At 34.0% G+C, this 13118-nt stretch overlaps 1 protein-coding gene across 7 annotated transcripts; it reads right to left on the reverse strand.

The window, feature by feature from the left end:
• Positions 1-780: 780 nt before the first annotated feature.
• On the reverse strand, positions 781-10472 carry LOC128022110 (interleukin-17 receptor C). Of its 7 annotated transcripts, none has more exons than XM_052609365.1 (17): positions 10206-10472; positions 9129-9195; positions 8658-8987; positions 7644-7866; positions 7509-7564; positions 7348-7393; positions 7074-7174; positions 6259-6373; positions 5969-6010; positions 5457-5767; positions 5289-5346; positions 4824-5041; positions 3954-4010; positions 3805-3847; positions 3565-3648; positions 2266-2304; positions 781-2165 (listed from the first exon to the last, which is right to left on the reverse strand). In XM_052609365.1, exons 3-17 carry the CDS (start codon positions 8763-8765, stop codon positions 1483-1485), a joined length of 2184 nt encoding a protein of 727 aa, XP_052465325.1. In that variant the 5' UTR covers positions 8766-8987; positions 9129-9195; positions 10206-10472; the 3' UTR covers positions 781-1482. The 7 variants fall into 7 exon arrangements, with proteins under 7 accessions (XP_052465325.1, XP_052465322.1, XP_052465327.1 ...); XM_052609362.1 differs by having other exon boundaries at positions 9084-9195; XM_052609367.1 differs by having other exon boundaries at positions 5457-5513; positions 5646-5767; positions 8658-9195; positions 10206-10468.
• Between the last annotated feature and the right edge of the window lie 2646 nt (positions 10473-13118).

The following is a 13118-nucleotide window of genomic DNA, read 5'->3' on the forward strand; positions in this document are numbered from 1 at the left end:
AACAGTTTAGAAAAGATCAGCATGGAATTAATGTGTTAAATACTCACAGACGGGAGGGTGATGGTTGGGCTGTCACTAAAACCAGCTCTTTTCAGCTCTTTTTTTTTTGGCTTCAGGACGCAATCATACATGCGACAGATCCGACAGATCCGACAAAAACTACTATGGTGAAGGCGTGCTTCATAACTATTGCTTAAGACATTCCAGCATCGACTGGTAAGAGTTTCATGTTAAAGGCTCATGAACATGAATAAGCTCCTGGTGACGTAGCATGACAGTCTTTAAAAAGTGATAAACTGGTTCATGAATATTAAGAGAAAGTCTTTGCTATAGTATAGTCTCACTGCAACTCAGTCTCACTATTAACCCACATTTTGTCTGTAGGCCTAGCCTAAGTTTAGGCCTACCTATAAATATATATATAGGTAGGTAGGTAGGTAGCTGAAATACAAATGAAAAAAAAAAAAATACACAGCTCAGAAATCTCTAGGTCTACACATAATATGATACAAATGGTTCCAGCGCAGAAAAAGAAAAACGAACCTTCCACCTGCGTTCATTTCAGACTCATTCTGTAACTTATCTGTGCAATGACATTTGAGTCTGCCTTTTAAAATGTACAATGAGTTAAAGTGGAAGAATTATTATTTCGATTCATTATACCTGACTAGCAGGTAACTTTCAGGCCACTTTTTGTGTTTCTAGTTTCTTCAGTTTCAGTTTCTTCTATATTCTCCATCTATCCTGTATTCCACTAATCAGACCATGAAAGACAACACATAAGTGTAAAACTGTATTTGAGTACAACCAGAGCAATCCAAATGTACCATATAATACAAACTTTCAGTTTAAAAAAAATATATTAGAGTCATATATATACATACATACATATATACACACACACACACACACACACATATATGTATGTATGCGTGTATGTATAGCCATACAGTATTTACATATTTGTGTATAGACATTAGCCAAATGCCATTATTTCCATCCCCTAAAAGCTTTGCTGAAAACAGAAAGATAAGGGTAATTTCCTTCCAAATACCAGTGAAAATATAGGAGTAAATTTAGCTCTATACTGTACATAGTATGAATATTGTTATTTGGGGAATTAGCATATTTAGTGTTTTGATTTCTTTACTTCCTGTAGCATCTGTACTGTGGAATTTCTTCTTTTATACTTGGAAGTCCTACATGCAGATTTCCTTCTTCAGCAATCCCAGGAAATGTGTCTATATATAAAATAATGTCTATATTATACCATATTCACATAGCACTCCAAGGTTCTTCATGATGAGATGGCACACATCTAAACTTCCTTGGCATTTCCAAGCATTCTTATAAAAAACATGGCAACACCAAGGATTTTTTTTTGACAGTTTTACCTTCTGGTATTTTTTTATTGTTCATGTAATCTGTCCATAGTGACAGTCTAAACAATGTTTTGGTGTGATGACGGGAGTAAACGACACATCAGTGCTGTTCTTTTTTGAGAAAAACGATTTCCTCCGTGTCTTCCATGTCTAGGCTGAGTAAATCGGATTGAGTGAGCATGGAATCAGTCCTCACCCTCTGCAAAATGTTCTGAACTCCTTGGGCCAACTTCCTCTGCGCCTTTCTCATCCACCACATCTTCTTCAACTTCCCGCTCACATTAGTCGGGTTCTCCAAACACAGTTCCATAAGTAATCCCTGAGACTGCGAGGGCAGTTTATAAAGCAGCAGGCCCCTCAACAGCTTCGGCATGTCTTGCTCCTCATTGATGGGAAGTTCATCAAAGTCTAACTGCACAAGGACGAACCGCTGAGCAGCACAACCTTTCTGACGGTCAGCAAAAATGCAGCCCAGTGCCGAAGCCAGCATATCTGAGGAGTATGTGGCAGGATTGCTTTGTCTTTCCACTGCAATTTTCCAGTACAGCTCGGCTCTCTGCAGTGTTGATGGAGAAAGCACCAGAAGGGCTTTTCCTCCATGTTTCTGGATGTGATCGAGCTTAGAGTGGAGCCATGCTGCTGGGCCGCAAGAACCGAGCTCTGTTTGGTTCCACAGGTCGAGAAATACTCTGAAACCCAGCTCAGAGAGCAACTGGCCAAGTTTACACACCAACTGTGGGTCTGTGGCAGAGGAATGGAGCAACAACACCTGTCCCCTCATATCTAGAGTGAGGAATGTATGAGATTATCATAAGGTAAATTACTTCATTAGACTTCTTGATAATAAGACACACTAATGACTGTAAATAAACACCTTGCATACCTTGAGAATGACATCTTCTGTCCCATTCGCTAAGCGACCCTGCGAGACAGATATAAAAGACTGTAAAATCTCATCAGAGAAGAAGACTTTCTATGGTACTTTAAGGAATAGTCTACCCAAAAACTAAAATTTGCTGAAAATGTACTCAATATCAGGCCATCCAAAACAGATTTGGAGAAATTTAGCATTAGATCACTTGCTCTAGTGTAGTGAATGGGTACCGTCAGAATGAGAGTCTAAACAGTTGATCAAAACATCACAATAATCTACAGTATAAGTTATCCACACAACACCAGTCCATGTTTGAAAGAAACTAATCCATCATTTAAGTTAATTAATTTGTTTCATCAAGACATTTTTTTTTTACTTCAAACCATAGCTTCCATCTAAAAAACAAGTCTTTTTTTATATTGCTTTCTTTCACCCCGTCTGAATCAGGAGAGAAATATGCACAGGTCAAGGATACTACATGTGGGTAGATTTTGATATGAGAGGACATCAGGGATGGACTTTATCACTGGAGAAAGCGTTATTATGGATTATGAACTCAATATTTTGGGAAGAAGCAACAGTAATGGCTTTGATGGATTTGTTTCTTACAAACTTTAGACATTAACTGATGGACTGGAGTGATGTGGATCACTGTGATGTTTTTATTAACTGTTTGGACTCTCATTCTGACGGCACCCATTCACTGCAGAGGATCCATTGGTGAGCAAGTGATGGAATGGTAAACTCTCCTAATCTGTTCTGCTGAAGAAACAAACTCAAACTCAATAAAATTATATTCCTTTAAAGGCACTAAAAGGATTATAAGACACGGGCAAGGGTAAGATGGGTGAAAGAACACAAAATGTGACCATGGACCACAAAAAAGTCTTAAGTCTTTTTTTTTTTTTTTGGCTATTGCAAAAAATATACCCCAGCGACTTAAGACTGGTTTTGTGGTCCAGGGTCACAAATGAAGAAGGTTTTCATTCGATTTTTCAAAATAATGTCAAATAAATAAATATTGATTGATCTTACATTAATATTAATCTATTAATATTAAAAGATTAAATACTAAATTATATATAACACATATATCATATTAAATCTAAAATAATTTAATGTATTTGCTAAATAATTCAAATAAATACAGTATATGATTAAAATATATACAGTATAATAATAAAAATAATGGTGATAATTAGTTGGGAGTATAAGTCATCTCATTCATTGTGTTGCAATCTCTTTGCTGCTGAAAAGAAAACATCTTACTATATAAACAAAGAGATGCCGCAGATAGCAAAGACTTACATTTGAGAAGAAGTACTCCAAAGGTAGTCAGACAGAGAAGGATCAGTGGCAGAAGAACAAGAAGGCTCCAGTACTGTCGCTTCACTAAAACAACATCAAATGAACCATGAAACAACCGATAACATCTGCCATACTTATATTAGTTTTAGTACATGGCATATCAGTGTGATCAAATGAGAATGAATGGCAGCTTTAACCAGGATGTAAATGAGATGTTGTTTTTTCTCATCAGAAACTTACAGGGGTGTTGACAGTACCGCACAATCTTTCCATCCACTTCAAGCTGCAGACAAAGACACAGACAAAGATGAATGTTTACCATGTTCATTGTCTGTTTGCACTAAATGACTGATGAATGCTGAAAGGAAGAAATGGCAGATGCATCATACCATCAGGCAGAGCTGCTTGTGATTCTGAGACCTGATATTCACAAATTTCCCGGATGCCTGCAGAGAGCAAATATCATCAAAGCAAACAACTTTTTAACCAACTGGAAAAACAATTATTAGCTTTGACCTCAGTCTGAGTATTTAATTTCACACTACTTTAAAATGAATGCAAACATTTAATGTTTAGTTTGTTGTGTACCTGGGAGTCAATCATTCAGTTTCAAAAGTCAAAAAATTACTAGTGAAAGGGAGGTCACTAGTGAAAATTATTCTATTTTGCAATCTTTTAATTTTAAAATTGCACAAAATTGTCATTACTAATTTACTGAAAAGATTGATTAAATATGAAATAACACCAGAAACTCTTGTATTTGTTATGTTGCCCTTTAACGTTAATGTTTAAACTTTATTCTAGCTTTAAATATTTATTTTTATTTCACCTCGAAATGTATTTTTGATATGGAAGCCTATTTACACCACGGAATGAAAAACACTTAAAATGTCTTTTTTTTTTCATAAAGTCAGAATTCTAAAGGAAAAGTCAGAAATGTTAATTTGCAATTGGGAGATAAAAAGTCAGAATTACATATTTTTACATTAGTAAATTCCATTAGTATTTATTCCTTTAGTGTTTATTTATTTATCCTGTGCTGTAAACGGGTTTCCATACTTTCTTGTACTTTTTATTTATTCTAAGGGCATTTATTTCTGGGTTTCAATGAAAAAATCCTAGATTTCAGTGTGGTGTTAAGACGTTTTATATCCCACTGTTGCAGTAATTCCACTTCCTCAGCCTTATTCCTTTTTTGTCAAATTAAATATTCTGTCTATGCTATGGTCTACAGGACAGAAAATACAAAGTATATTTACCCATAGGGCTGTGCTGTTTTCTGTCCAATCATTACAGCAGTTCTGTCTGAATCCTTTAACTTCTGTGCATGTCCCATCTGCCTCGAGCTGACACGGCCACGCTTCAGCTCTTATCCTGCAGGGCGCTGTTAAATTCCAGCTAAGCACCGGCTCACCAACATTTGATTTGATGTGGGCTAAAGACACTGACATGTTGCTCAGGACATTGGCTTTAAATTCTGCCAGTAAAAAAAAAAAAAAAAAACAGTTGTGGGAAGACGAAATAGATCAAGATTGTACTGAACATCCTCCATATCCAAGACACTAATGCTTCTTTTTTTTTTTTTTTTTTAAGAAAATGTTGAAATATTACTTTAAAACATAATATTTAAAAATACATATAATTTTATACAATATCATTCTTATCCAGTAAATCATAAACAACTGGCAAAGTCATGGGGTCTCTGAATGTTATTGTGGTTTTACCTGTTTCATTTTTTTCAAAGGGACAGATTTCCACACGAACTGAATTATTTCTCCATGCCTGAAGCATATGCACACAAACAGGGCAAATTAAAATAAAGTGAAAGAAAATATTTACCTATTTTTTTATTTATATGTTTTGAATGTGTGCATGTTTGAAAAGCACAGTACCTGCAAACACATGCAGTATGTGATTGACTCCAGTGGAATGATGTTATCTGGCATAAGCTGAGAGAAGAAAAGGTATGGTAAGTTACCGCAGCTGATTAAAAACCCAAACTGTCCAGTACAGTCCACTGTTTGTCTGTAATGAGCCCTCAGGCTGGGTGTTATATGGACATAAAGTGTGAGTTCACTGACCGAGCATCTTCCTTCTCTTCCACGTTTCATACACAGCAACAGGCCTTCAGATGCTCTTTCATCTTCATCGTCTAAGAGCACCTTAACCACTCTCTCCTCTCTTTTAATGGAGACCCTGGGACCTAAAAATGAAAAAAGGAAACATGTAGTGATTATATGAAATTTGCACATCCACTATGGTCTTTTATCTTACAAAAGTCTGTTTTACTATTCCTAAAGGCCCATTTTAGCACTTTAGGAAATATGGGATTAAATGAATAATAAAAAAAAAAATTAAAATATAGAATAAAATGAGAATTTTTAAAAATAGAATCAACACATACCTTTACACAGCTTTATGTCTTTTAGACTTCGCAAGGAACACACTACCCAAAAAATAAAATAATAATAAAAATAATAATTAATAGTTACCCAGTTGTACATGTATATATATATATATATGACTCTTAGAATAACATTAAGATGGAACAAGACAAAAGTTTTAAATAAATAAACTAGTTTTGCAAAACTTTAAATTGAATTAACACATGTTAGAAACATACCCCTTTAAATACTAAGTTACACCATATGCTGTTGTTTATGTATATGGAGAGCAAGTAAAAAGAATGGCTACCTGTTTTTAATGTAGGGAACTGATTAATTTCAACTTCATGTGACTTAGTGAATGATCCGACACTGATCTTCATTGTTCTGCCGAAGGTGACATCTTTATACTCCACCAGATTCAGCTGCACCACACAAAGACAAACACTGAGATAACAATCAAGTCACCAGTTTCAGGCACACATACAAAGATTATCTACACCGTCGCTTCAGTCAGGATCTTCTGGAAATTCTGCATTTGTTCACTGGCCTGGCCATTTTACCTTGCCAGAGTTTCTAAAATTATTTCAATTAAATATTAAATAAAATATAAATTGTAAAAGTATTTCAAATATTACACTGTTATTACTGGTACAAATAAATAAATTGGTCATGTTGCTCATGTTCAATTTTTATTTAATTTTATGTACAGTATATCCAATCCCACAAAGGTCTTATTTATGATAGGAAAGTACTTTATCTAATTTCCTGTTCCCGGTCTAAAATTACCTGCCTTTTAATAAAAGCTCATAAAACTCATTATTATGCATTATCAACAGATCTTGGTTTCATTCTTTTATCAACTTGATTTCCTTCAAATAGCACAGGTTTTTTGTTTCTTTTTTAAACCAACTGATCATAGGCCTCATTGGATTATAAACCTCAGTTTTTGAGTATAAAAATAAGTATTTCAGAATAATTGTGGCTCATATCAAAGAGGCCAACAATCGATCAGATCCAAAAAGAAATAAAAAACCTATATGCAAATGGGGGTTGGGTTCTCCAGGTCAAAATAGCCATGAGACACTAATGTGAGGGTTAAAAGGTCACAGTGGGGACACTCACTATGAGAAGTTTACGACTTGCAGCGGAAGTCACTTTGAAGTCTACTCTCTTGCACCACTCACGCTGCCCTTCTGCTGGTTGATAGCATATTGTAATAGTAGCTACATGAAGAAAAGACAAAGAGGAGAGCTTTAATAGTGCATTTGATGACAGACAATGGTGAATCAACTACTGTCTTTGAGCAAAAGCAAATACAGTTTGAGAAAATCAGTTTGCCTAAGTCCATTAGCACTATAAACAAATAAAGGGAAATATTTGGAGTGTTTAAGTTCACCTGGTCTACCTTGATCTAGCCGGTCTTCAAAGAGAGAGTATTCTTTCTGTTAAAAAAGAGAGTAAAATGTTATAGGTTGTAATTATAGATTAAATTTAAACTTTGACTTAAAAAAAAAAATTAAAAAAAAATTAAAAAAAATTAATGAACAAAACACTTACACTTTGACCTTTGGATGTGTCATCTGGTATGGAAAGACATCGTGAATCCCAGTCCCCTGAAATTAGAAAGGTTTGTGTTAACATAAGCCATTGTTAGGCCAACAACTGTAATGTAGTGCTACTGTTAGGACTCACCACTGCTCTCCTCTTCATAGTCTGATATCTCAGTATCTCCCTCCTTCTCATCTTTGAGAGCTGGAATAATACTCAGCTGGATGCTGATCCACAAACACGGTTTGCAGTCCTCCCCTTGGCAGCACAATTTTGGCTTCACAGCCAAAGAACACACGAACACAGGACCAAAGACCACATCAAGAGGTGTGAAAGGGTCTGTATCTCTCACACTGCAGTTAAGAGACTAAAACATATACAAACATATTCCAGGTTATAAACAGATCTTGCTTGCTTGTATCTTGAAAAAAGAAAAAATGGTATTAGCATTTTAATTAACTTTCTTCTCTTCTTTTTTTTTGACATGCACTAATGATGCAAAATTTGAATAAATTCTCAAAACTCAATTTTGTATATCCATACACAGAAGTGCCTTAAATACAACTATTAGTTGTATTAAAAAAAATAATTCTGGAATTATTGTCAGTCTTTAAAACATGTAAAAATAAAGAAAAATGTTAATTATGTATTCAGGAGAACTAAATTAATCCAGTGAAATCACCGAAACACAAGCTGATTAAAAAGCATTGAACAAAATGACAAAAATGTAACATAAAACTCTGAGAAAAAAGCCCAACTTTTGTTGGCACATGACACTTTCCACATTTGTACACATTTATAGTAAAAGGCATGTTTTGTTCAGGCCACTTAATGATTTTGCAAACATCTTTAAAAATTAAATGTATACTCATGTGCATTTTAGTACGTGTTACTTGATAATTATCCAACTTGAAATAGAACATCAAATCATTATTTGTTAGTTGATTTGTTTAAAATGGCATAAACATACATGTGGTACATTTGTTATCATCTCAGAGATCTTTGTTTATCTGTGTTAACTGAAATACTTCTTAAGCAACTAGCATATAATTATATATAATATTGCATAAATTAATTTAATTATTGCTTTGTTTTCCGTTGTATTTGCTGTTTTTGTACTAATAATATAATATAATGAATATATATCCTTCTCCTTACCTGAGGGCAGATGACGTTGTTTTCTGGGTTGTGTGTGACTCGTTGCAGTGAACACACACTTCCGCCGGCCAATAGGAGCAGCTGGACTATCCACCCCGTCAACTTCATTGCGCAACAGTTTCGCTCCAGTATCCAAGAGAGAATTAATCGAAACTGGTTAAGAACAAAATCCTTAAGGTTGTATCCTCAGCGATGCCGTCTCTGTGAGGCTTTAGGAGAACCCAAGGCGACCATAGTTCTGATCGGCTCGGACACACAGTCCAAATCCACCGTCCGGTGCTCGAAAGTCGCCGAGCAGCGCGCAGTCACAAAGCATAATGTCCAGGTTGTCTGGAAGGAGATAGAAAACGGTTGTTGATGTATTATCTCGCGATTCAAACCCTATCGGTATAGAGCGTCTGAGATGTGTGTTCGCTGTGAAGTCACCTGGTTTCAGTGTGCTCAGGTGTGTCTGTGTGAATGTCAGATTACCAGATAACGTGGGAGTACAGGAGTTCTGTTTACTGCGCTGCCTTGGAATGCCTGGATTTCCGACAGCCTACATATTGAAGGCAAATGAGTTTTGCTCTCACTTATTGCGTAAACTACATTTCCACTCGAGTTTACTGAACATTCCATGGTAGAATTACAATAACGCTAACTTAATAACATTCCCTCAATGTTTTCTCAAACATTCCAAAAAGGGAATGTTAGCAAAACATTCTTATGGTGCGTTCAAGTCGCACATGAACGCAACCACAAAGTTATTAGCCTATTGCGAGTGAGAAACTCTGAATTTTCCCTAAACCCCGAGTGAGTGGAGTGTCAGTGAGAAAACATGTTGGATTCAATGCAGCCAAAGACTAAGATATGCAGCGTCTGTATTTACGGTTAATTTGTTGAACTTAATAAAACTAAGCATATATACTAAGGTATATAATTACCACAGAATACTGAATTATTATTTTTACATCACCTTCACAAATGGAATAATAACAGAAAAAAGCATTATTTACTCGTCATATGGAAGAAGTAGCCAAAATCATTGAATTTTATCTAGAAAAGTCAAATCGCCATCTTGTTCAGACCAGTGGAACTCTCCTGACGTCGTAATACGAACTTCCCAAGAGGACTTGAATGCACCACAAGTTTTTGTTTACTGGTTTAGCACTTGTTACTTGATATTTATACAGCTCAAAAATTAGACATTCAATTTATTTTCTTATATATAGTTTAAACTTAGTACATGTGTTTTAAACTACATTTTGAAAATATTTTCATTTCTTAGCATCTCAGAAATGCTTATCTGTCATTGACCCTCATTTATTTTTAACTGAGACTACTCTTTCAATACTTTCAAGGCCTCTTCATAATTATATTGCATTACTGGATTTCAAAATACAAACTGCTACTAGGATAGTATTGGTTTCTTATGGTAATAAGATTTGACAATTATATATATATATATATATATATATATATATATATATATATATATATATATATATATATATATATGCTCGCAAACTAACCAAAATTACATTAGCTTGAACAAAAAATGTTACTTACTGCCCAGTGGTCTTAATGAGGTGTTTTAGAAGCACTGCAAAGTATAAAGCCTCAAATGGCTTTGTTGCCTTTGGCACACATTCTTTAAATGAAAGAGTGTGTTAGTAAACTTTGAGAGTATGAGAGACTCACCCCTCCCAGCTGACAATCAAAACACGAACACACACACACACACACACACACACCAGCACCAGATTGCTCTGTGGAAGAAAACCTCAGTAGTAAAATAATATTTGTGTGCTCATAATTAACAGAGCTGCTGTAAAGGATAAGAAGTATGATCTTGCTTATTTGCAGCTTCATAAAACAGTAACCAGGAAACTTCCAGGTGCAAAGTTCCCTGTCTGGATCATTCAGTGTAACCGAGTGAATTTGTTTAACAGCTCTGTTTCATGTATCTTGGCAACCGGTTATAATAATTCACCTGGAATTAAGAGTCACTGTTAATAACTGACAGAAAGTACCCAAAAGATAATCCATGCTTCTTTTAGAAATAATAAGGCTCAAGGTTTGCTAAGTAATGATTGTTGTTAAAAGAAACAATCTTAAAAGGTGTTGTCAAAAGGACAATAGCAACTATGACGTTGGCAAGTTGCAATGTAATGCTGCAATGTGTTTCATGTGTTACTGTATAAATGTATAAAGAGGAAAATAGCTAAACATCCAGGCTGCTTAATTGCAACTTGTGTGATCACATGCCCACTACTGAATGATAACCTGCAAAAAAAAAAAAAAAAAAAAGTAAAAGTAAATTTCACAAAGAATAACAAAGAAATGGCAACTGACACAATTAATTAAATGTGAAAATTTTAAAGACTGAAATATTTTTATCAGAAATCGAATCATATAAACATAGTGTATACTTTTATCACTATAATGTCATGCATGAAGACACAACAACATGAAATATTCTGCTTTTACTGAAAACCTTCATATGTAAAGCTATTCTTATTAAAGTCTAATTACACAATTTAACTGTATTTAATAACACCAATAAAAGTAGGTTTTTGTTGAAACTTTGGTGGACGTTAAATAAAGTACATTCATATTCTGCTTGTTCTAGAAATGTCTTATGACTAGCTGAGGCTTTCTTAAACAAGCTCAAAAATAAATCTGAATAAACAAGTTGGTTAACATTCTTTCACTTCTTTAGCTCTACTTTGGAAAAAAGGTAGAGGCATTTCAGAGACCTGCCCAGTCACATTCAGCAAATGCTTTTGTCTCATTGAAAAAAACTCGTCTGATGCTTTTAACATAACAATGGTGCCTTTAAAGGTCTATAATATATGGTTTATGTGTTTATGTCTCTTTTGTGTAAGAAGAACACTGGTGAATATTTAGTGATGTTTTTTAGTTATAGGCAGAGGTTTTCTTGTTTTCTGTCTTAAAATAAAAAATAAAATCATCATTATTCAGCTACCATAAATCTACATCTAAATATTTAGAGCATTAAATTGTAACAGATGGATTACATTTTTACTACAAAAATATATTTAAATTCAAATTGCTTTTTTGTGCAGTCAGGAGGCATTTCATATTTACATTAAAGTCACACAGCGCCCCCTACAGACAGAGTTATGATACAGTCCAACAATAATCACTGGAAAGCCAAACAAAGCTTGACATTAATATTTTGTTCTACCAAATGGAACAGTTTATTAAACCTTTAAACAAACTTTTTAAGAAAAAGAAAGTGTTTGCATATGTGTTTTTTTGGTGAGTATAATATTTGGTACATTAGGCTTGAATACAGAGATATAGAGCTGATACTCAAGGGGGAAAAACCCCTCAATGGAGCAAAAATATGCCTTTTTTATTGCTATTTAATTTTTTACAGTTGCTGATATGTGTATGGCACAAAATCTGATAAAAGTAGGATAGTTTAATGTAAATCAGTAAGATCTTTATAATAGACAACTTACATAAAAATGTCTATAAATATCAGTTATCACTCTATTTGTCCGAATAATGTATTAGTTAGTTGATAATAGATATACATTTTAATTATAAAGCTCTGTGGTTTAAAAACATAATGCAATGCAACGTAATGATTACTGAGAGATGAACAAAAAAAACTTGATGTATCTTACTTGATATTCACATTTTAAAATGATTTTTCTAATAATCGATGTATGGATAACCAAGTGAAAGCTATAACACCAACTTGACAGAAAAAACAACAACAGAATTAGTGTTATAATTAGAGTTATGTTTGTATGTATATACTCTGTTATGTATTTCGACAATCCAATTAAAAAAGTAGAAAAAGTTGTTTTTCCAAAATATGCTATTGTGGAATTATTGAAATCTAAAAGCAAATAAATAAATAAATACATATTCATCAACACATAATAATCATTAAACAAAATGCTTCTGCCCATGTATTTTATTTTGGAAAAATTCTAAATACTTCTGAATTCTTAAAATGGAAAACAGTTAATAAAAACAATCAAATGCTGATAGAAGTAGAAGATATACAAGCTCAACGTATCTATTCTCATAAAACTTTTAAAACAAAGTGATTAATATACATCTTAATCTACTTTTTTATGTTTTCTAACCTTATCACTGAGAGTAAAACAAGTAGCCAAGAAACTATATCGCTAGATCTCTGCCACAATTCTGCGAGTGCAAGATCATATTTTGAGCACACAAAAGTGCAGTTTTGTTGAGAAAATGTCTCGCAATGAAAAAAGTATTTCGAGCACACAAAAATTAATTTTGCGTTTTTGGATGTGTGCAGACCATTATTTTTCGGCGCTCAAAATACTTTCTTCTTTGCAAGATAAACATTTTCTCTACAAAACTTAACTTGTGAGTGTGCAAAATGCAATTTTGTAAGCTCAAAATATGAATTGTCACATGCAGCATTTTGGCAGAGATCTAACCCCATAAGAAACCACAGAGAATCAG

The sequence above is a fragment of the Carassius gibelio genome, chromosome A11 (genome assembly GCF_023724105.1).
Source record: "Carassius gibelio isolate Cgi1373 ecotype wild population from Czech Republic chromosome A11, carGib1.2-hapl.c, whole genome shotgun sequence".
NCBI classification, from domain to species: Eukaryota; Metazoa; Chordata; class Actinopteri; order Cypriniformes; family Cyprinidae; genus Carassius; species Carassius gibelio.

What these genes read in the sequence shown, in the direction of transcription:
- LOC128022110 (XM_052609361.1), bottom strand. Translation starts at nt 8,765, where the DNA reads ATGAAGTTGACGGGGTGGATAGTCCAGCTGCTCCTATTGGCCGGCGGA. An exon ending in CATACTGCATGTGTTTGCAG is followed by an intron (nt 5,347 to 5,456) that starts GTACTGTGCTTT and finishes CATATGCTTCAG; the next exon opens with GCATGGAGAAATAATTCAGT. An exon ending in CAGAAGATGTCATTCTCAAG is followed by an intron (nt 2,166 to 2,265) that starts GTATGCAAGGTG and finishes TCCTCACTCTAG; the next exon opens with ATATGAGGGGACAGGTGTTG.